General features: G+C 41.7%; 1 protein-coding gene across 10 annotated transcripts in view; it reads left to right on the top strand.

Moving 5' to 3' along the window:
* The window catches only part of Fmn1 (formin 1), a 368,583-nt gene that overhangs the window by 192,670 nt on the left and 151,951 nt on the right, over positions 1-23,962 (top strand). For all 10 annotated transcript variants that reach the window (XR_009587427.1, XM_060371809.1, XM_060371805.1 and 7 more), the window contains 2 exons: positions 1,336-2,105; positions 5,535-5,685. Coding sequence is in view for 9 of the 10 variants with exons in the window: in XM_060371809.1 (XP_060227792.1) it covers positions 1,336-2,105; positions 5,535-5,685 (921 nt within the window). In the remaining variant the exon portion in view is untranslated. The remainder of the gene's footprint in view (positions 1-1,335; positions 2,106-5,534; positions 5,686-23,962) is intronic.

The raw sequence follows: 23,962 nt of genomic DNA, 5'->3' as shown, positions 1-23,962 counted from the left end.
CCAGCTACTGTTAATATTATTAACACTCACAGAAGTTTCCTGATTTACATGAAGCATCTCATTTTATCATTAACAAAGCAATATAAAACAAACAAACAGAAAACCTGGAAATGGCTCGCTGTTATCCTCACTTTACAACTAAGGTAACAGGCTTAGCTAAGGTCACAGACCTAGACAACAACAGCAAAGTTTAGACATGGAATAGATAATGTGACTCCAGACTCAGGGTCTTAATCCATCCTCCGTGCTGCCCTTTCTAGTACCCTGATCTCTCCACTTCCCTCACAGTTTCCCAGGTTACCATGTCTAAGAATGGGAAACTAATCCATCGAAAACTTTAGTCTCTAAATTTTCCTGCTATTTGGGTATTGGTTCGTCAGAACCCATACTAGGAAAATTTGAACCTAGTAAAAAATATAGTTCAAATACATCTCAGTGAAGGCAAAAAAGCTCCCCCTTTTAATTTAACGTTGGTGACTAGGTCATTAAAGGCATTTCTTTAACTTTGAATATAAAGGGTTATACCCTTGTATGCAGCTTCCATTCAAGATATTTATAGGCTGAGGTTATTGCAGAGAAAGACTTGATTAGCTGTTAAGCAAGGCTCCTAAGACAACAAATGCATGCATGACTGTTTCCATTATTTTATCTATCTTTCTTTCCAATGCTGTACTCACTGCTGGGGTACAGAAATCTAGACAGTACTGTACTGATGTCATTTGGTAGAGATAATAACCCGGATGAAGGCCAGCAGTGAGAAACAGACACATAGGATGACACTGGTCGGCTTTCATCTGGAACCTTAAAAAAACAGAGAGACAATAAAACGTGTCCTTGCTTCCCAGTGCCTCCTGTTTCTGTAGCATTGCTGAGGAAAGCTAATGGGGGTGCTCTCCAGGGAACATACCAACGTGAGCTCTGAACCGCTTCCCTGCCCCCACTTATCTTTGTCTCAGTCCACACCAAAAGCTATATAAAAGATACATCTAAGCATGTCCAAACCACTATTAAATTAATTTCTTCTGTGTTTGATATTAGAATGGAGTGGGAGTTCTCAAGTAAAAGATTTTCTGTAAACATTAATCCATGGCAGGAATCTCCCATGAGTTCTGGATGGTTTGAAATCACCCAATAACCCCTAGATGTAAGCTGGCTGGAAAATTATGAAATGAAAATTTATACCCTTTTGGATTCTTGAACAAATGTCTCCACTTCCCTGCATTTTGTGGGCTATTCTTATGGTGCATTTATACATTCAGGTATTGTTAGATGTCTATTAGGGGTTTGTTATCCTTAACAAGTTGTACTTTCTCATTGATTTTTTTCCCCCTACAGGCTCAATTTGAACTTAAGACATTTCACATCCGGGGTGAGCATGCATTAATAACAGCGAGCCTTGAAGAAACCATTGAAAATCTCAGGCAACAGTTAGAAAACCGCTGGGGAGGAAGAGGGTGTGAGGAGATGAGAGATGCATGCATCTCCACTGATGATGACTGCTCTCCGAAGGCCTTCAGGAATGTGTGTATCCAGACAGACAGACAAACATTTCTCAAGACCTGTGATGGTGAAAGCAAGACAGCCAGAAGCAATCAGATAGTGCCGAAGAAGCTGAATATCTCACTAGCCCAGCTCTCTTCATCAAAAGACAGTAAGGACACCCCACCTCAGACAAGAGAAGGCATCTCATGTAGTCAGCAGAAGACATCGTCTCCCCCACCCCCGCCACCACCTCCTCCTCCCCCCATCCCTCCCCCTCCGCCTCTTCCACCTGGACTTGGACCTTTGCCACCAGCACCACCCATATCACCTGTGAGTGCTGGATCACCTCTACCACCACCTCCACCTCCTCCACCACCTCCCCTGCCTCCAAGTGCTGGGCCTCCCCCGCCTCCTCCTCCACCACCACTTCCTATCAGTGGAAGTCTTCTTCCTCCTCCTCCACCACCACCACCGCCTCCCTCAGGACTCGTACCACCACCTCCTCCTGGACTGTCCTTTGGACTCAGCTCTTCTTCCAGCCAGTGTCCCCGTAAACCAGCCATTGAGCCCAGCTGTCCCATGAAGCCTTTGTATTGGACTAGAATACAAATAAGTGATAAGAGGTAAGCTATCCCTTGACCCACTGTCAGTTACAAATTCACAGGATTCTTCCAAGTGATGCTTTATTGTTGAAAGTTTGGTATGTACATTGGGTAGCACCCATTCTCAAAGACAATGTGATGAATGCCTTGGATACACAAGCTTACAACATCTGGGGTAGACTTGTCTTTGCCAGGTCCTCTGTAGGAGAAGGAATGTGTTCAGGTTCAGATTCTTCCTCAAGGTAAATGTTCCATTTCATGGACCGAAAAAGAGGCCAGGTCTACCTAAGCTAGGGCCGTCTCCATCACCACTCTATCAGCTGAGTAATTATAAAGAAATGGGAGCAGAGTCCTCACTGTTGGTTCACCGAGGATTTCTGTATCTTTCATGATATCCATTCTTACTGTTTGATAACCTGCCTTGTGGTCTTGTGTTCATCATTTTTTTTTCTATCACTATGATAAATTGCTGAGAAAAATATGGAAAAACTTTATTTTGGCCTGTGGTCTCAGAGATTTCAATCCATTACGACCAGTGGGGTAGGTCATCTCCTGGCTGTGAAGAAGAGATACAGAATACAAGAGGCTTTCTCCTTTTATTCCATCTGGTCCCTGAGCCTGTGAAATAATGTACTCAGGGCTGATCTTTCCACCCTTGGTTAACTGTCTCTGGAAATGTCCCTACAGATACATCCAACGGCATGCATCACTAATCTCTTAGAGGCTTCTTGGTGAATCTGGATATTTAACAGTTATGTGCATGCTTTTATTCTTTATGAAAATACTGAGATACGGCTGAGTTTTTCATTGTTTAGATCAGAAGAGAGTCTTAAAATAGAGTCTTAAAATATACTCCTCTTCTTTTTGAGTTCTAGCTCATAAGACTTCTTTTACATCTTTATTCTTTATTAACCCCTAGAGAAAGTACCCATGTGTGGAGGGCTGATGTGGAGAGCACCTTCCATTTGTATATATTATTGAGCTGGGTCTCTAAGTCAGAAAGTCATGATGACTTGGAAACTTCACCAAACAAGTTACAGTTAGATTTCTTGTTATTTCTGAATCTCTCAGAAGGACAATGAGAGAGATACTGACTTATTCCTTGACCACTTTCTAGTTTTGAAATTAATTTGTTTGCAAAATAAATAACAATAATAATAATTTAAAACTACACTTCTAAGCTTATTCCCCAATTTAAATTTTTCAGGCTTATGTAAAATTTTGCTTCAGGTAGGCAAGATAACTAAACAAAATAACATATAGTTCACAATTATTTAAAAAAAAAAAAAGGAAACCGCAATAAGAGCAGGGGAAATGCCACCAAACTAAGCATGTGACAAACAAAGCTAATGATTGTACTTCATATTGTTCCCAGTCTTCTTGTCAAAAAAAAAAGGGTTAAGAGTTTATTTATAGAAATATATATTTATTTAATGCTGATAAAATAGTTGCACGATTTCCCAAATGAATTGGGGGGGGGGAACCAAAAACCAAAAAACAAGATGATCCTAAAATAGTTTCCAATACTAACACTGAAGTGGTGATATCCCGTTTCTCATTTGAGCTTTGGCTGGTTCCTAAGATGGTTTCCCAGAATATTTGAGTTGTGTTTCTTTATTAGTGCTCTCAACTCCTTGTGCTGTCGCCCTACAGTGATGGATCCCACCTGTGGGGCCTGCACTAGTCCGTTCTGGCAGCGCAAGTAACTGCCTCACACCTGTTTCTCACTTGCATGTCTTCACTTCATCCCCCAAGAGACTTCAGGAGCATAGTGCCGTAGATAGAGCATCATAAAAGTAAGGTCTGGGAGGACAGGCCCTCCATCTGCTGTTCAAGGGAGGGTAAATGAGATTCGGGGAAACTCGTTGATTTTCCTCTGTAATTTCCCACTTTTTAAAATGGAAAACAGTCAAATGCTCATGCTTTCATTAGTTACATTGGTTGAGCCAGCTCTGCAAACACCATCAATCCAGTGTTTCACTCTCAAATCAAATGAACAGTCGATGAACAGGATATGAGGAGTGACTGGATGGGTAGATGTGTCAGCCTTGTCCCCTCTGTGATGTGTTAGGACCTCAGCAGAGCCGCTTCTTGCCAACGTCACACATTCAGGCTCTTTTCATCGAGGGCCTCTCAAAAAAGAAAAAAAAAAATGCCTCTCAGCACAACTGCTTTGAGTATGAAAATCATGACTCAGTGCCAAATCATTTAATATTACAACAGATGCATTTATTAAATGTAAAATAGACTGTATTTTTATGTTATATGAAGGCAGCTTTATTTTTAGTTTTAACTGAAACAAAAGTATATATTGAAAGAAAGGTAAAATACTGCTGGGTGTCTTGATCATACCATGCCTGTATGTTTGAAATATCACAGTAGAAGACATTTACTTTTTCTTTCTCTGGCATTAATAGTAACTTGAGAAAGCATCTCAATTCCACCCATGTGATGAAAGCAAACGACACATTCCAAACGAGGGAGCCTACAGGGAAGCCTGTACACTCCGGCTCTTGGAGGGGGTTCCGACCTACTTGATTTCTGGCTGCTTCTTGTTCTCTGCTTCATAATAGAATGCACCTATTTCCAGGGAAGAAAACATAAATCCCCCATGGGTACTTTAACTGGAATCACCCTGGGGTGCTGGTGGATGGTGAAGCTATATGGTTTTGTGTGGTAGTGTTGTCTCTGGTGGGATGCTGTCAATCACTGTACCAAACAAGCAGCCGACCAAATCACATATCAAAGCCCCTAGACTAAGATGATCTGACTTAAGCCTGAAAGCTGTATTTAAAATCCTCAGAGGGAGTCACATCTTCACCTTAGTGGTCCATTTTCAGTCTTCTGAAGAATTCCCCTTGGGCCTGTGAGGTGGCTCTGCAGGGTAGGATGCATAAAGCCAATCCTGGTGGTTTAAATTTGATCCTATGGATCCTGGTGATGGAAGGATAGACATTGTCCTCTGACCTGTAGCTGTACACCATGGCATAAATATCCTTTCCCCACATACATAGGTCTCCCATACATATAGACATTAAGAACAAGTAAAATATAATATGTTTTTAAAAAATGACCTTGCCCATATATAGAATTGCTTATCCCTTCTGTCTCCCTATAATGCCATTTTTGCCAGCTTGAGAGAGTATGGTTGAAAGAGGAGCAGTTTACGGCCCCAGACCTCACCTCCAGAAATTCTGGTCCTTAGGGCCTTCTCCAGACCTCTTATACTGAACTAATTATCATCATGTTTTTTTGGATGTTTGCGTGAAATTGTGGGTTAGAATATTCTGTTACATATTTTGACTTTGAAACTGCTTGACATGAAAAGCTTTTATCCGACCTTTACAAGGTTTTTTGTTTTTCCTTAAGTGAATCAGAGGAAGATTTCATCATCATATTATATTCTTTCCTGCTGTTTCCTAGAGTTAACTTGATGCTTTCTCTTTCAAGCCAAGATGCCACACCAACTTTGTGGGACTCCTTAGAAGAACCTCATATTAGGGACACCAGTGAATTTGAATATTTATTCTCCAAAGACACAACTCAACAGAAGAAGAAGCCCCTGTCAGAGACCTATGAGAAGAAGAACAAAGTGAAAAAGGTACCATGCAGTCGTCATTGTAATCAAAAGCCCATGGGAATTCACTACATCTTGCTGGCTGGTGCCCTGTCACCAGAAAATGATCCAAGTCATGGATGGTTAAAGTATCTAGTTAGTTTAAGAAGCATGGGCCTTCTGTTTTGGTTTCATCTTCTGAATTTTTAAATCTTATTCTCAACCATTGTCTTAGTTAGGGTTACTATTGCTGTGATAAAACAGCATGACCAAAAGACTTGAGGAAGAATGGGTGTATTATGCTTATGCTTCCTTATCTTTGTCCCTTATTAAAGGAATTGGGGACAGGAACTCAAACAGTGCAGGAACCTTGAGGCAGGAGCTGATGCAGAGGCCAAAGAGGAGTGCTTCATAGTGGCTTGTTCCTCATGGCTTGCTCAGCTGCTTTCTTATAGAATCCAAGATTAATAGCCTGCAGTGGCCCCACCCATAGCTGGCTTGGCTGTCCTACATGGATAACTAATTAAGAAAATTCCCTACAGACTTGCCAGCAACTAGATCTTACAGAGGCATTTCCTCAATTGAGGTTCCCTTCTCTTTAATGACCCTAGGTTGTATCAAGTTGACATAAAACTAGCCAGCACAACTGTAGTCATTATTGAAAAATGTGATCAAGTTGCAGTTAGTGAAAGCAGTTTGTGTGTTCCACCCAAAAAAATAGATCTCCTAGGAGCGCAGAGATCACGAAATTAGTGAAGTGCCGTGCCACCAAGCCCAAGGACCTGGGTTTGATCCCAAGAGGATCAAAAAAGCTAGGTATAGCAGCACTGGGTGCCAGTAATATGAGGATTGAAGGCACAGAGATAGGAAGATCCCTGGTGCTTGCTGTCCAGCCAGTGTAGAGAACTCCGGGTTCAGTGAAAGTCTGTAGTTGAAGACACCCATTGACACAATGCCTGGCCTCCACATGCACACAAGTTTATAAGCACTTACTCATGCATGCATAATGTCTACATATACATACAAATATATATATCATTCATAAATATATTCACAGCACCAATGTATTAGAGTCTGTGGTACAAGGCAGTGTTCTAGGCCTGTGCTAGGAGGTGCTAGGATATAGCCATTTCAATAAGAACAATTAAGCAAAATGGAATGTTCAGTCCTTTAACTATGCTAGGTACTTTTGGTCAGTAGCTACTAAATAGGGCAACACAGTAAGTTCTATTAAACAGCTCTTTGTAAATATTAGCAATATGTGGGATGGGGGAAAACTAACCCTAAAATGGTCATTGCCCTGTGGAGTTTAACAGTCATTAATACAAGGAAAACTTGGCAACCCTACAGTAGAGCAAGCAGAAAGGATTAGCACAGGCAAGGTATGAAAGGGGCCTACAGTTTTAAATGTGGTTTTCAAGGCAGGTCCCATTGGAAAGATGGCTGCTGTGTAAACACACGGGTGTCTAAAAACCATAAGCTACTAGTAGAACAACTTTACCATCCTCAAGTAATCAGGCAGATGTGGGGTGCAGTCACACCTCAGTGTGTGCCCCAAGGAAAGGTACCAGCCCTTGCCCTCTTCTAATTCCTTAACTGTAACACAAGATAACATCTCTTGTTTAGTAAGTTCCCCAAAGGCTCGCTTGGTAAAGCTCTGGGTCCCAGGATGGTGTTACTGGAACCTTTAGGGTATAGTGCTCAGCAGAAGGTCCTTAGGTCACTGGGAACATGCCTTCAAGTGGGGTGCAGGACTTTAGCCTCTCCTCAGTACCAGATCATGGGGTGGAAAGAGCAGATAGGTCTGCATGTTCTGCTGCCTGAAACACTGCCTTTGCCAAAGGCCTGAAGCAAAAGAGACACCAGACTTTGACATAGGACATACAGAATAATGGGTAAAAACAAACCTTTTCTCTTTCTAAGTTATTTTCCTCGGGTATCTTGTTATCGTGTGTGAAAGCTGACTAATACAATAGTCATGCATCATGCCCTTCTGAGATAGTGAAATGAGTCCACATTGTTGATGGTATGTGATCAGCCCACATCCTGTGACGGTTACTGTCATGACTGCTATGGTCACAGCCATTGCTGCAGTTCCTTTGCAGTCACATTTTGTTAATAGAGTGGGGCTAATAGCACAGCGAGCCCTGGTTCAGTTGCCGATTGGCACCGTGAACTTGGAGTGGTTGCCTTCTTTCCTGGATTTCCTCTTTCTCATAAAACATGATGATCAGTACCAAGGCTAATTGACCAGTAAGGGTATGCTGTCAAATCTGTGGGGATCTGAGAAAGTTATAAGTGTGTATCGATGGTGTTGCTGTCATCAATATTCCTTCTTAAATTATGTGGTGGGTTTCATGTGTCATTTCATACACTCTATGCCACTACAAACATAACTATATTACATAAAATGGGATGCAACTTACTAGGTTGTCTCACGGACCTAAAACCATGATCAACAATTTTCATCTGTCAGGTACAATAGAAGTATTTTATCATGAGAAAAATGTGATCCCAATAATTAGATATGGTAGTGGATATTTTTTTGTTTTGTTTTGTTTTTCTGAGACAGGGTTTCTTTGTGTAGACTAGGCTGGCCTTGAATTCCCAGAGATCCTTTTGCCTCTGCCTTCCAGAGTGCTGGGATTACAGGAGTGTACCACTGGGCTCAGCTTTATTCCTTTTTTAAAACTTTTAATTATGTGCGCTTGTATGTATTTGTGTGGGGGCTTTTGTGTGTGGATGTCCATGCCTGTGGAGGCTGGAGGAGAGCCTTGTGTCCCCTGGAGCTGGAATTACAGCAGTTGTGCGCTGTCTAACATGAGTGCTAGGAATCCAACTCAAGTTCTTTGCCAGAGCAGCAAGTGCTCTTAACCACAGATCTATCTTTCTAGTCCACAGAGTGAATCCTTTAAAAGTATATATTACATGGAACAACTGGGGTTCTTGTGCAAGAGCAGTGCGAGACAAGAAGTCACTGACAGACTATGAATGTATTCCAGGAAAGTTAGGTTCTTACAGATGCTATGTGTATGCACATGTGCCCTGTGGTTAGGCTGACTTTTTAGATGCCATTGTTACTCTATAAGAAAAGCAGAAGAAAATTCCCCACTTTCCAAAAACAGCCTCAGTTTATCTCTGTTGGCAAGGGTTCTCTAACTAATGGAAACTCCCAAGAATTGTCTTATGCACTACTGTAGTAAATTCTTCTGAATTCTACATTTCTTCTTCAATTATGTTGCTCTTTTTTTTTTTTTTCTCACTGGATGTTATGGCAACATGTTGTTTTCCCCTAAAATGAATTATTTCTGTTTTGGTAAGTGAATATTTGTTTTCAAATATGTTAACATTTGATCATTCATTTGAGTTTCTTATCTCCTAATTGTGTGCCTGTTCAACAGTTGATTTTAATTAAGACAATTAGTCCTTGATTATTTGTTTTGTTGCTCTGGCTGAAGAGAAAATGTGCTTCCTTTGAACTCTCCAAGCTCTCTCCTTGGTGAGGTTCCATCACCCCATAGAATCTACACGCATGTCTATTATGTTTGAGGGTTCACTGCAAATGGAGCCAAAAAATCTGGGTCCTGTGGTCTTCACAGGTCCGGGGGGGGTGATGTTTGGAGCTTTCAGTGAACTTTGTAGCCTACCTTAAGTTGAGGTTTTCATGTTGTAAAGGAAGTAAAAAAGCTAAATTGATGCCAGAAGACTACAAACCTGCTCCTTTGAGCCTGCACAGCCTCCATGCTTGTGGCCAGATTCCAGACATCAAGATGGATCCCTTGGTCCCTTCTAGAATCAGATGTTTGTTTTCTTTTCTCCTGAAGTGAAGATGAAAGTGGCTTTTTAGAGGATTTTCAGCTTTGGGGGCCAAATCCTTCAGCATAATGGTGAGATGGTCCCCACATGAGAAGACTATAAGAACACTTGCCAAGTAGAAGGAGTTTTTTTTTTTTTTCTTTTTTCCTCTAGAGAGAGAACCATGTGTGTTGGATACTTTGTGAATCTTTGGAGGAGGGGCTCAGCCAACATGGAGACGGAAATGTACAGATCTCTTAAGTAGACCTGGTGCATTCCACATGTATGCTTCAGAAAGGATGGGCTTTATTGTCGAGTCTGCTAAACTCGGGTGAGACTTTTCTAACGTCAGCCTTTAAAATGGTGTTTGCGTTTCCCACTGTTGATTCTGTCTTGTACTAAGATAGACATGGATTCTCAAACTGAGCAGGAATCTTGTTTTACAATGTGTAGTTGAAGGATTAGAAGGAAACCCACTCATAATATAGTTCCGTTCTCTCATTAGGACATAGAAACCAAAGCTGAATCTGGCCTTGCACGTTTCTAGCCGGGAGGATGTTAACAATAATGGGCGTTGGAGAATATCCACAAGCATTTCTGCCTATGTCTACGGTTCCTTTTTTAAGTCGCCACACTGCTGATAGTCACAGTTTTCACTGAGGTGACTGAGTTGAAGTTGATGAATAGGAACATCCATTGCTACAGGAGCCAAAACGCAGCTTCACTTGATAAACTGTTTCTTTTCATTGTGAGATAATCTAAAGTGTTCCTTAGAATTCAACTACAAAAAAAAAGAATTATTCAAACTCCTGAAGAAAAATATGTGCCCTATGTACAATTAATGCAGAGAAATACATAGATTTCAAGTGTGTTATTTCCCTTGAGTCAGCCCATTGCATTTTTACTGATTAATTAGAACAAAAAATTGTAGCACGAAAAATTGGATACTCAGGTAGTTGCCATCTTCTCTTGTTACATCCAGCCCATCAAGCCCAACAGTAACAAAACTGAGAGCAAGAGCTCAGAACACAAGTGATAATGTCACCACCACTTGGTACAATCTTTATTATTTCTTTATTCAGAGCAAATTACCTTCCCACATCAACTTTTTTTTCTATAAAATTGAGAGTATCAACTCATTAGCATGGATGTAATAGAAATAAAAGGAAATTGTGATAATAAGAATCCTTTTAGACATCCTTGAGACTTTATGTTAATCTTGTTGTAAAATACTGTCATGCCAAAGCTTTGGGAAGAAAATACTGCCAGGTGTGTTGACACCCACTTGTACTCTTGGGACCCTGATAAGGTTATTTTTATAAAATTGTGTTTGTTTCTCAGTTTCTCTCTTAACCAGGCTATGACCCAAATAATTGAGACTCTATTATATTATTTGTTTATCAAACTTTACAGCACAATACTGAGTAGTTATTACTTTTTTCTTAACCATCTAGGCTAGTCTGATTTCCTCCCAGAGTAGTTCCCAGAGATACTTGCACTTTATGGCATTCTCTCCTCCAGCTGAAATCGCCTGATCTCTCCTGGACCTTTGCCCATTGCTGAATCTCCTACTTCCTCCTCTAACTCCTCCTCACCTTGAGGGCAGGGAGTCGAGCCCTATTCCCTCCCCTGCTTGGCCTTAAGCTGCTTTATTGGCAGATCAGGACAATTTGGAAACAGTGTTTACACAACATTGAGACCGGAGATTCTCAGAATAAGGATTGTAACCAAATATGGGAGGTGCAAAAATCAGCGTTTGAATTACACAATAATTTTGTGCCTACAGCCCAGGAAGTAGGAGCAGGAGGATCTTACTAGTTCTACGCTAGGCTTGGCTATATGAGACTGTGTCTTAAAAAAAAAAAAAAAAAAAAAAAAAAAAAACAGAAAAGAAAAGAAAAAGAAAAACTTAAAAAAGAATCTAGAACTAGAACATCTCTGGACTATTCTTGTTTCCCAATATTTATAGAAGCATTCCACAACTTCCTATAATGACACATTCCAACATCTAGTACTTCATCTCTGCTTGGCTTGAGTTTTCTTTCTTGCACTGTAAGATAAGTGTTTATACTGTTAGTGTGCCCGTGTTTACACTGTCCCTAAGTTCCATTTGTTCCCAAGCAAGAAGGTCAGCGCCTTGATGGGGATCCAAGTGTCTGTCTCTGTTGTCAGAGGCGCTTTCTCTTGGCCTCTGTCAAGGAGGTCACCATGTTGATAAGCTTGCCAGTTGTGTTCTAAATTTTGCCTGACAGAAAATCTGCAAGGCCTGCCAGTACCCTTCTGCTCCTGAGTTGCCATGATCTGACTTTGAATTATGAATCATCTCTGTTTGTTTCCTCTTCTGTGAGATGTATCAAAAGCGTTCTCCTCCCTCTGTCTCCTTAGTAATTTCTTAAGAATTAATGAGATACTGGCTACTTTCTCTGAGCCCTTTGGGGGAAGATGGGCTGTTGATGGCTCAGCAGATGATACTCTGTTGAAATTTTCTGGTGCCAAACTCCTCCAGCATTGATTGTAATTTGGTCACTTTGGCGAGGATCATGGCTTTAATGTTCAAATCCCAGACTTTGTGTCTCATTGTAGAGAGGAGGGAAGAAGGGTGGAAAGAGAGCATTGCTTGGAAGCTCATACATAAATTTATAGGGTTTTTATAACCTGCTGCCCTTCCAAGTTTATATTACTCCAGCTTTTGTAACAAAGATAATTTCTCTGAGCTGCCTTGGAAAGGTATGTGTATTATTTTTCCCATAAGGGTGAGGATAAGTTTGTCCACCTTTTTTACATTTCTCCTGTGTTTGATAAATGTATGTGGAGTTGAGTTAACCTGTACAGAATGCTTGTCTGTTGACTGTACAGATCTGTGCCCTGGGAATATTAATAATACCTGGATCCCTGGAGTAGGACCTGGAATGATCAGGGCTTTCCTGTTCTGCAGTTAACCGACCCCCAACTAGCAAGACTTAACCCAAAGGAAGTGAGAGCTTTGCCCAGTCAGGCAGGAGCACAACACTTCTGCCTTGCAAATTTTATAGAGAACGGAGATGACCCCCGAAGTTGCTTTGCACGTGTACTTTAAAGTGGGTAAAACTTACCATATATGCACATCACTGTTTCTTTCAGAATATCAAACCTAGGGCTTGTCCTGGAAGTTCAGCAATTTTTCTCCAGCTGGCTGTCAAAAGACTAATTTCACCTGGGTTCCTAATTCAGGCCAGCTTGAGTATCACCAGAACAGTCAATACCTCCCAAAAGCCACAAGAGGGCACCTTAGAATGAGAGTCACAGCTAAGTCTCTTCCATCCCAGAGACAGCAATGGAAACCCAGGAGGCCAGATGTATGGCAAGCCAAGTGCATATGAGAAAAGCTTTGAGATGTCCACAAAGTAAGCACTCTTCCCAGGCAGTGTGGTAGAGCTTGGAATGAATGACTGCAGCCTAAAATGGATGAAGTATGGGACTTGGCTCCTTTGGAACTAATTCCAAAACCTAACCCCCAAACCCACCCCCACACCAAAGCGTTAAAATCTATATAAAGACAGAGAAGAGTTACTTGGGGATCATCTAATTTAAAAGTACAAGGTGTGATTAGAAAAAAACAAAACAACAGGTAAATACAGTGGGGTTTTTGTTGTTGTTGGTTTGTTTGTTTAAGTAACCTGGAACCTCCTTCATTTATCCTAGGTGTAGGCCCCTTTCTGAGACCATGGTAATGACTAGAGCTGGCAGAGGGATGAGGCCCAGTGGCCATGCTAGGATATGATGGTGGCAGCAACTCTTCCAGTTTCTAGTTGTAAACGAGAAGTATTTTGAAGATGGAAATGTAGTAAGAAAGGTCCTACACATGTACTCAAGTTACAACCCCGGGTCATGGCGGACAGTGCACAGTAAACTTGAAAATGCTTTTCAGTGTACACACACCTCCTGAGTACATGAAGGCTACGATAGCTGTTTCACAAGCACAGAGCCCCACGGGCAAATGCTTATTAGAATCAGAAGTCTCAATTACTTTGGATTTGGGGGCATTTTTCCAAGTGAAAATGCCCATGAAAGCTTTCACTAGTTTATCTACAGTTTAGCTGCTTGTATCTATTAACTTAGTAAGTAAGACCTCAAGAAGATGGTTCCTGTGTTATTTCCATTTTTGTCAGTGAGGATCTGGAGTGGAGACTTTGGATAATTTGCCCAGCAGTCACACAGCTGAGAAGTAGCAAGCAGATCAAGGATGGGCAGCTTGCAGCTGTTCTCTTAATTACATGAAAACCAGCACACTCATCTAAATAACTGCAGTGTTGACTTCAGGTTCACTTGGCAAAGTCGGAATGTTATTTCTGGTCATTGTCTGGTAAAAGCAGCACTGGCTTGCTGTCAGTGTGCCTGGTTTATAGTTCCGACTGACCCTAGCCAAGAACCAGATCCTGGAAGAGGCCTTTGAAATCTGTAAGACAGGTGCCTCCTCTGTCAGTAGATGAGCTTGAAGGATCCCAAAGCCCAGATGGTTACTCAGCAGACAAGAACACTTTACGTCCACCAGCTTCAATTTGACTTTCTGAGTGAGCAGGCTAGGCAAGGGGACCCCATGGGGACCAACATCTCAACACTCCAGGTACGTTCTGACGGCTCAGCTGCCTTACAGAATATGCTGTTACATAAGTCACCAGTACACAGGCCTGAAGGAGCAGCTGTGAATTTAATAACCCCCAGTCTTAACAGCATTTTTTTTTAATAAAGTTTTTTGTTTTTTTTTTAAGGTACTGGGCTATCAACTGGCAATCATTGTGAAATCTCAATGTAGATTTGGGGCCAGAGAGCTTGCCTTGAATGTAGCAGACTGGCGGTTGTTCTTTTTCGTACCATTTAGTTTTTTTGTAAGTAGTATGGCATCTGGAGAGGAAATCTTAAACAACTCTATCTACATACAAAATATCAGAACTTAGCTGCATGGGGCCATCTTGTCTCAGAGACATTTTGAAACCGAATGTATGTGAACAGTCAGTCAATTTAAGCCTCTCTCAGCCAATGAATATAGAGCATACGCTGCAAACCAAGCTTGCCAGACACATTTCTTCCTCTAAAGATGCAATGTTCCTTCACGGCAACTGTCCTTGTGTACAGAGTGATTGGCAGCCATAACCCTTGGTGGAACTGCTCTGCCTCCAAGAGGCTGGTGTGGCTCTTGGTCATGCCCCCATGCCTCACCAGACTTTTCATGGTCTAGAGGCCAAGAGTTCAGGTTACACAAGACAGAGCTGTCCATTTACTTCCTAAGAGGGACTGGTTTAACCCCAGTACTCTGGCCACACTTGTAATTTTTGATAAAATACCTTTGACCCAGTGCGTGATTTCATTTAGGTCGGACCTGACTTCTCTCCAGCTGAGGCTAATTTGCATGGCTGTAAACACACGGGCCTTACAAAGCTCACCAACTGTGATAAAAGCAAAAGAAACCTGAGACTACTGGAAACTCAAAAATCAGCCTTTGGTATCTAAGGCTGACTCTGAGTCATGCTTCAGCTGAGGAGGCTGCCAGTGAGCAGCAGCTAAAGAAATGTTACCCTGATTGATCTGATTAGAACTGCAAGGTTAGCCATGGTCAATTTACAAAGACAGTATGAGAAGAAATCATGTGTACAGTCAAGTTATGGGTCAGTGAGGCCCCTGCCAGAAGTTTGAAAAGCCCCAGTTCTGCCAGGACCATTATCAGATCTCCTCAGTGGGGTACAAATGGGATTGGAGGTTTAGGGGCCCTCTTTAGGGTGAAGGGACTGCCAAAAGGGGCTGGGCTCCCACTGAGTCACGCTTGCTTCCAGCTGGATTTCTTACCTGCCAGCCCCCTCCAGATGAGTGCCCGAGCCCCTGAGTCGCCCAGGGTCCCTGGAGAATCTCTTTCCATCCTCCTCGCGCTGGAAAGAAGGTGGGAAGGCTAATTTGACATGGCCACAAGGCTCTGTGCTGACCCACAGAAGCAGCCAGATGGAACCCATTGCACGTGTTGATCCCTTCCTTTACCACAAAGGTGGTTTAATTAGGATCTGGCTCCAGGCCCTGGTTACTAAACACCCTGAGTTTTGGTGTTTTCATCTTCATTAATTAACTTTTATGCCAGGTGCCTTATTACGTCACATTAAGGTGTTTTGCATGTGCAAAATCTCCTAGGTGAGAAGGGGGTCTTAAAAGCAATAGAGAGCTGCAAGTACCAGGGTGTCATTCCTGATCTAGTTATCACATTGTTCTTTACCCTCTCATAGACTGTCAACGTTCTCAGTTTAAGACAAGGCTGGAACTCAACTTTTAAGCATTGCTCTTCACGTGACTTTTGCTTCCTCATCAGCTCTGAAGACTGATGGAGCTTCTGCCTGGGTTGTATTTTTTTCTCCTCCCTGTCCAACTCAGAAACCTGCTTGTGACTTGCAACTCTGGGATATAAGGCACATTAATTAACAAAGAGAGATGCATTTACGATGAGGCCAAGGAAAAGCCACAGTGCGTAAGCTGGGGCTTATTATAAATAGATCAGTCTGTACTCTAATCATCTTACTAATGGAAAAACTGAGACACTGACATGATTGCTTAGGGAAGAATGTGATTCAAAATGCAGCAGTGAAATGCCTGCAGCATACTATGTTTAGAAGGCATTAGTAAGACATTGGAAAACTGGGCCTCGTTGATGCTTTTGTGAAACTCAGCCTTTTAGGGGCTTAGCCACGGAGTCGCCACCCATGAAAACCGTGGGCTTCTGAGCCTGAATGTGTTTGGAGAAAGAGGTGGGACTTGGATCGGTACATAGGATTCTCATCTGTCAGCTGAGATCTCCATGTCTGCTCAGAGCAGCAGGAAGTCAGTGGCAAGACTGTAGAAGAGGCCTGAAAAGAGGCCTTTGATGCTAGGTGCCTTATTACGTCACATTAAGGTGTTTTGCATGTGCAAAATTTCCTAGGTGAGAAGGGGGTGTTAAAAGTAATAGAGAGCTATAAGTACCATGGTGTCATTCCTGATCTAGTCATCATATTGTTCTTTACCCTCTCGTAGACTCTGTCAACGTCCTCAGTTTAAGACAAGCCTTTTTTTTAAATGCTATTTTTTTTATTTATTCACTTTACACCCCTATTGTAGCCCCCTCCCTTATCTCCTTCCAGTCCCACCCTCACTCCTTCTTCCCCCATCCCTCCTCCCCTACTCCTCAGAAAAGGAGAGTCCATCAACTCACCAACCCTCCCCAGCACATCAAGTCTCATCTCTGCCGAGCACATCCTCTTCCACTGAGGCCAGGCAAGGAACCAACACCAAAGTGATTGAAAAGCAGGCAACAGAGTCCATGTCAGATACAGCCTCTTCTCTCCTTAACTTAGGGCACCCACATGAAGACCAAGCTACATGAAGACATTGGCTACATATGTGTAGGGGGCCTAATCCATGCATGGTCCTTGGTTGATGCTTCAGTCTCTGTATGCCCCCCTAGGCCCACATTAGTTGACTCTGTTGGTCTTATTGTGGAGTTCTTGTCCCCTCAGGGTCCTTCTATTCTCCCCACCCCCACTCCCACTCTTCCACAAGGCTCCCTGTACTCCCCAGCCTAACCTTTGGCTATGAGTCTCAGCATCTGTTTTGATCCGCTGCTGGGTGGAGCCTCTTAGAGGACAGCTATGCTAGGCTCCCTCAAGCACAGCGGAGTATCATTAATAGCGTCAGGGGTTGGCCATCTCTCATTGGGTCGGAACCCAACATTTGAGCATTGGCTTTTCACATGACCATTGCATTCTCATCAGTTCTGAAGGCTGTCGGAGCTTCAGCCTGTGGTGTACATCCGACCGTGTGCTTTCTCTAGCAAGCTCAGTGTGATAAGAGACATACATAGAGCTAGAGTGGAAGAAGGCCAGAGGGGCTTGATAAACACCTGACCTTTTCCATACATGAGGCAAGTCCTTCCATTTTCCTAAGGCTCATCTGTACAGTTATCTGCATAAGATATTCACTGTTTCCACTGTTTCACCAGCATCACCATTACCATCACCAGAAACAACATGCCCCTCCTTAGTGTCATCCCAAGGATAGCAGAAGGTTGTGTCATACCAGATGACTCATTTCTCACTCAGCAAGTAATTCTTGGGCCCTCCTGACTTAGCTGAAATCCCTTTTGCTCTATCTTTGTGTTTGTGTGGGCCCTACTGGGGCACAACTATGCAATTAAAGTGAAGGAATTTCAGCCAGATGCTGGGAGAAGAATGCCCTCAATGCCAAAAGAAAACCACAGGATAAAACAAAGGATAATACCATTTTTAGTTGGCTTCCATGTAGCCCATGTCTATGGCACAGTGTTAACATGGCCAGTGTTTGGCAGGTAACATGACATGGCCTCCCTCAGTCTTTGTAGACTATGATGGTGTATAAATAAGTAATGCAAACATATAAGTAACTGGCTGATTTAGGGGATGATGAGATCCTTAATTATGATACTCTCCTAGGCTGATTTCTCTGCTAACAAGTAACTGCCATATATATAAACTGCCATATATATATATGTATATGTGTGTAATATAAAAAACAGTTTTGTTTGTTTGTGTGTTTGTTTGTTTTGTTGTAGTAGTGTTTTGAGGCAGGATCTCATTCAGATTGACTTACAGTTCATGCTGATCCTTTTTCCTCAGCCCCTAAAAATTTGGAACTATAGTGTGAAGCTATATGTGTGGTAAACCAAGAACTATATGTGTGGTAAACCAAGAAGCTTTGTTTTGAAGCAGGTTTAGAAACCGTAAGGAAGAACATTGCAAATCTCTACAAACGATGAGAACTTTTCCACTTAGCACACATCCCTCAGTAAGAATGAAATGATGTAATATTCATTCATTCATTCATTCAACAACAGAAACAATATACACATGTAAATATAAAAAGTGCTTTCATTTTCACCATCAGTACTAGTCATGTCCTAAGAAATTAAGTATAATTTGGAGAAAAGTTATCACAAAAAGAATTAAAAATACTGAGTGTGAAAATCCAAAGGTGAAGTGGAAATGTGCAGCTGTGAATTTTTAAATCAGATAAAGTAAAGTTAAAAATGTGAGTTTCCAAAATTGGTATCTAAAACAAAACAACAAAGGAATTACAAGGAAATTTTGATTTAACAGCAGAAAGCTGTGATTGTAAGTTACAGGTTCATAGGGATGAGTTTTTTACATTTAAATTGAGATAACAATGGAAATTTTAGAAAATGTAAGCACAGTACTGAAAAATCAATACAGACAACAGTTTCTTTGAAAACTGCAATAGTATTTAAAAACTCAGCATGATTGGACACAATGAACAAGTAACAGTTTTGGGAAAGTAGGAGTACAGGCCATTCCAGATGCAGAGGAGGTATATGTGGCCGACCATGGGCCAACCCCTGCCAGTAAATGAAATAACATAAGTAACCCCCTAGAAGAAAAAATCGGCTATCAGAGCAGCCAGGAAGAAATAAGGCACCTGGATGGCTCTATAAATATTAAGGAAATTAGATTAGTAAGTTCAAATCATCATTGAGAGCACGCACCAGGGCCAGATGGTTTTATTGCTCCTAACTTTCCCTAGACACAGTGCTTCAGGGAATTGAGCATCATGTTAACATCACTGACAGCATCCATGGCCTTGATGGTCCTACCAGACAAGGAGCTGGGTCAGATACAGGGAAAATCACAGAGGTAGAAACAAAGACCCTAGCTAGAATATCAACAAACGGAATGCAACATAGCATAAAAACTGTTTGACAATTAATGTGGCTTGTTTTGGACAGGAAAATTTGACTCGAAATTATACAATGTTTTTATAGATAAATTGTTAACAGATTAGAAGAAAAACAATATAACTACCAAAAAAAGAAGATACAGAGGCATTTGGCTAAATGTGATTATGATTTATAATGAAGTTTTATGGCTAACTATGAGTGGAAGAGTGCATGGTTAGTGTCCAACCAAGTGTCGATTAAAAAGTCACGAGATAAAGGCCTATTTGGTGAGAATTTTAAAGCTTTCTTGGAAGGAGAATAAAACCGGAACACCCACGTCTCCTGCTTTTGTTTATGATCGTGGTAGAGACCTAAGCCAAGCGCAGTCAGCAAAGGAATGGTAGCTAAACCACGCGGCAAAGGTAGGGCTCTAACAATATTGTTCACACAGGAGACTTTCTGTGTGGAAATCTTCTTACTGTTGTATCTGACGTACACATCAGAGCATACGATGAACATGTTGGATATAATGTTACCTCACAGTAACCAATTGTACTTTTACATATTAGCAACAAGGAGCTTGGAATTTCAATTTGAAATGTACTGTCGCAGAAACATTAAATGCCTCATGATAAATCTAAACATAAGTAATATAAATTGCCTGTACTGAAAGCATTTAAGTAGACCCAAACAAAAAGAGAAAGGTATGTTGCCATCATGAAAGACAAGTGTTATGTCAGTTACCCAAGTGGATTCATAGCTTTAAAGCACTGCAGTCAAAACAAATAGGATTATTTGGATTATTAGGATTATTGGATTATAATGGATTATTAATATAAATAGGATCATTATTATTTAATGAGTTAACACTAAAATTTACTTAGAAGAAAAAAAAAAAACCAAAATCTCCAAAAAGTAAATAAAACTAAAACCTGAGTGTAAGATCTTTTCTTCTTCCTATCAAGAAAAATGATGTAAGATTTCATAGGCTAGTATAGAAAACTAGTGATTTGTGCAGCAGGAAAGATGATTCAAAAAAGAAAAGGACTGTCTGAGCGTATGTAAGACCATGTCTGTGAGAAATGTGGTGTTCTAACTCGACAGGCAAAATCAACTATTGAAAAAATATTTTAAAAGTTGAACGCATGATCATGAAAGGAAATGAAACTAAGCCCAGCCTCCCTTAATGAATAAAAACCAATTCTAAGTCTAGTGAGGTCAAAATGAAAAGGGAAAATACTGCTTTTGAAAAGAATGTAGACTGAGTGTCCCCTGGCTTCACATAGAAAAGATAAAGAAAACATCAACAAAAGAGGAGTGGCAATTGCCTTAAGATAAAAGAATGCTCCCTCGTGAGTAAGCACAGCAGAGTGTGAAGATTAAGCCACAGGATGGGAGAGCACATCTGAGGCACATGGTAATGTGTTCTAAAATGTGTATAAGATTCTCAGAGATCACTAAAAACAATTCCGTGTCCACCAGAGAGGAGGTAAAGGGAGAAGGCTCAGCGGGTGAGGGCATCTGGCACCAAGCCTGAAGACCTGTTCTGATCCCTAGAAACTTCACAGTGCAAGGTGAGAGCTGGGTCCCACGTTGTTCTCTGACCAGCATAATCATGCCACTCTTATGTGTACACGCCCACTCAGATGTACACACTAAATAAGTAAAAAAATCAATAAATCGGGCCAGACTTGCGGAATAACTTGTCAGCAGACTTGAGAGGATTATGTGTTTGTGGCAAATAACGTCTATTTTTTTTTCCAAGAAAAAAGCAAAATAAAATTCTAATTAGAAAATGGTGATATAATTTCTGTCTATGTATAATTAAGTGGATGTGGCTGGCCTAGATGAAATGTGGTAGGGCAGACAGTCAGTGTTCCAAAGTATTGCGATGGTTTTAGACTTCTAAGCTGAGATACATTTCAAATGACAGGACACAAGATGCTTTGGTGACTACACAAATCACCTACTGTGTGCTTATTACGTACTAGTCCATTTGAAGAAATCTCAAGGTGCCTACATTTGTGATTCTGGGGTCAGTGGAGTAGAGGCTTGCTTCAGGAATGGTGCTAAATAGAGACCGTGGACCCAGGAAGACTGGAGCAGGAATTTAACAGACATCGCCTTCCTCTACCTGCTGTTCTGTGGGAGGAAGGAACAGAAGGCTAATTAGAGGGGTGGTGTTCTAGGATCCACACCACAAGTCCTCACAGTCCTGTAGCTGTGACACAGGCACACACAGTACTGTTCCATCTTTCCCTTCTGACATGTCCGGGCATCATCCTCTTACGTGTTTGGAATAAACTCTGCCACAAGAAACAGTGTGAATGCCCACATCAGTGGCTGCTTCTTGGGGATTTAACAGAGCAGCATACGCCAGCGGCAGTGGCCAGTTCAGACTCCTGAGAATTGCTCTAGGTAGAATGCATCTGCAAAAGGAAGCTGTGATGTCACCCTAGCAATCTTCAAAGGGAGAAGTGTTTCCTTTTGAGTTCTGGGTCAGCTGTCACCACCCAGTGGCTGGAGGTCCTGAAGCCTGGACTTCTCCCATGGCTTGATCTTCACAAGCCATGAAGTATTCTGAACAAGCCAAGTGATTTGCATCTTGGCTATTCTTGAAATCAAAGGCCATCCATCATGTCTGATACCTTGAATTCAATGATTATCATATCAAAGACATATGATGACATTGAAGATAATAACTTCTCTGTTGCCCATTATCTCTAGGCAGCTTGGAGTAATGACTAGCACATGCTCTTTTCAGAAGACTGGCTAGCATTTCAGACTTGGGCAATGAAAGCAGCATTTGAGCACCCAATGATATCTAAGAGACTTGGTTCAAGGTTTTCTTATTAGATGGGAGATTATATAGAGATGAGACAAAGTCCAGATGTCATGTGAATTTTTTTTCTCAGAGCTCTAAGAGCAATATAATATTTGAATTTGGGATTTGCCTTATAAGAGAAAGATTTTTTTTTTTTTTTTGCTACCCTTATTTATTAAGTATGTGGATGATTCTGTGGAAACCAACACTGGAGCATATTTCCAGCTAACTAACAAACAGAGAAAGACACCTCAGACATCACAGATTTATAAACATACAGGGACTGAAAGAGATGGCTCAGGGATTACCAGACTTACCTGATCACTGCCCAGCACCCACACTGGGCAGCTTACAACCACCTACAACCCTGGCTCCAGGGTATTTAATGCCCTCTTTTGATCTTAGTGGCCACCCCAAAGGCATGTGCATATACACATATGTAGACACACATGCACAAAGAATAAAATAAGTATTTTTTTAACCTGTGGGCATATATTCAACACTGCTCCAGCCATCAGTTACAAAGTAACACAACTGTAATGTGCAGCCACGTCACCACTGAAGTACAGTTCATGGACCTGTAGTATAAGCCATCACCAGGATTGTCGTAACACTGTGGCCTGTTACTGTTCAAGCTAACGTAACAAAGTGCCACAAAACCAGCAACTAAAGCAACAGAAAAACCTGCCTTTTGAATCTTCAGTGTCAAAACTGAAAATCAGGCTCCCTACAGGTGGTGATTTCTCTTGGCTATTTCTTCTTTCAAGATTCATAATCAGAAGAGAAAAACAAAAACAAAAAACAAGCAATTGGGTTTGGAGCTTTTTTTTTTTTTTCTTAAAATAACACAGAAGTGCTAAAAGCCTTCAGAAATTTCTCCTGCCCATCAAACCCCCTCTCTGCTCCCTCATCACAGCCACAGCCTTCACCTGCTGTGGCCTCCTCAGCCGCTCGCCTTCAGGACAGATTTTTGCCAGCCTTTAAATCAATAAAAGAGTTTTTCAGTCTCATCAGTGTGGGGATGGGTTTGCCAAATATGTTCTCAGGCTCAGGACAGGATGACAATTTGCCTTTTCACATTTCTTGGTAAGGAGCCCAAATCCTTAAAGTAAACTTCATCTGGGCAATTTTATGTGTCCCCGAAAATAAGGCCATGGAAGGGAGTCAGACCGAACATTCTTACAGAACAGTGAAGCTCAGTTTCCCTTGAAGCATTTAATGGGTTGGATTATCAGGCTGCGTGTGAAAAGCTCATTTTAATGGCATTATCAGGCCAGTTGACAGCGGCCTCTACCCAGAAGCATGCTGGGCTACACTGGCCATCAGCAGCCGGGGCTTGTTTGCACCAAGTCAGTTGACATTTCATAATATGGCACCATAGAGCCAGCCAGCTAGCTCTCTGGTGCCATGCCAGCGGCAGGGGATGGAGCATGGAAAAGCAGGGAGGCAAGACCTGAGTCTGCATTTATTTTCCTGGGCACCTGCCTAGGAACAATTGTGTGTGTCCACAGAAGCACTCATTGACTCTGCGGGGACAAAGGAAGATGGCTACCAATTCTGGCCCAGCTCTTCTCTCCAGCTGACACCCGGGTTTGCCACCAGCCGGGAGGAGTAGTTGCTTATCTGCCCCATGTCCGTTCTCTTAAATCTTAGAAATGGCAGAAAGGGGTCTCAGTTAAGGTTACTGTTGCTGTGATGAAACAGCATGACTGAAAGCAAGTTGGGGAGGAAATGGTTGGTTTTGCAGATGGAAGGTGACAACTTAGTATGTCTTATTCAGTGTGATCTTTACATTTCTCACTCACAAAGTCCAAACACAAAACAAGAAATGGGCACAGCGGTCATTACAGACATTTTGTGGCTGATGAACAGCAAGCCATGTTTCTACATCACTCTTCATCATGGAAGGAAGTCAGAGCATTGAAGGAAGTTAAGGCAAAACTCAAACGGAGCTGTTAAAGGTCCCACAGGAGGACCAGGCTATATATCTGTTACATATGTGTAGG

Source organism: Meriones unguiculatus, chromosome 18 (assembly GCF_030254825.1).
Source record: "Meriones unguiculatus strain TT.TT164.6M chromosome 18, Bangor_MerUng_6.1, whole genome shotgun sequence".
In the NCBI taxonomy this organism is placed as follows: domain Eukaryota; kingdom Metazoa; phylum Chordata; class Mammalia; order Rodentia; family Muridae; genus Meriones; species Meriones unguiculatus.
This window is presented reverse-complemented; position numbering and strand designations above follow the sequence as displayed.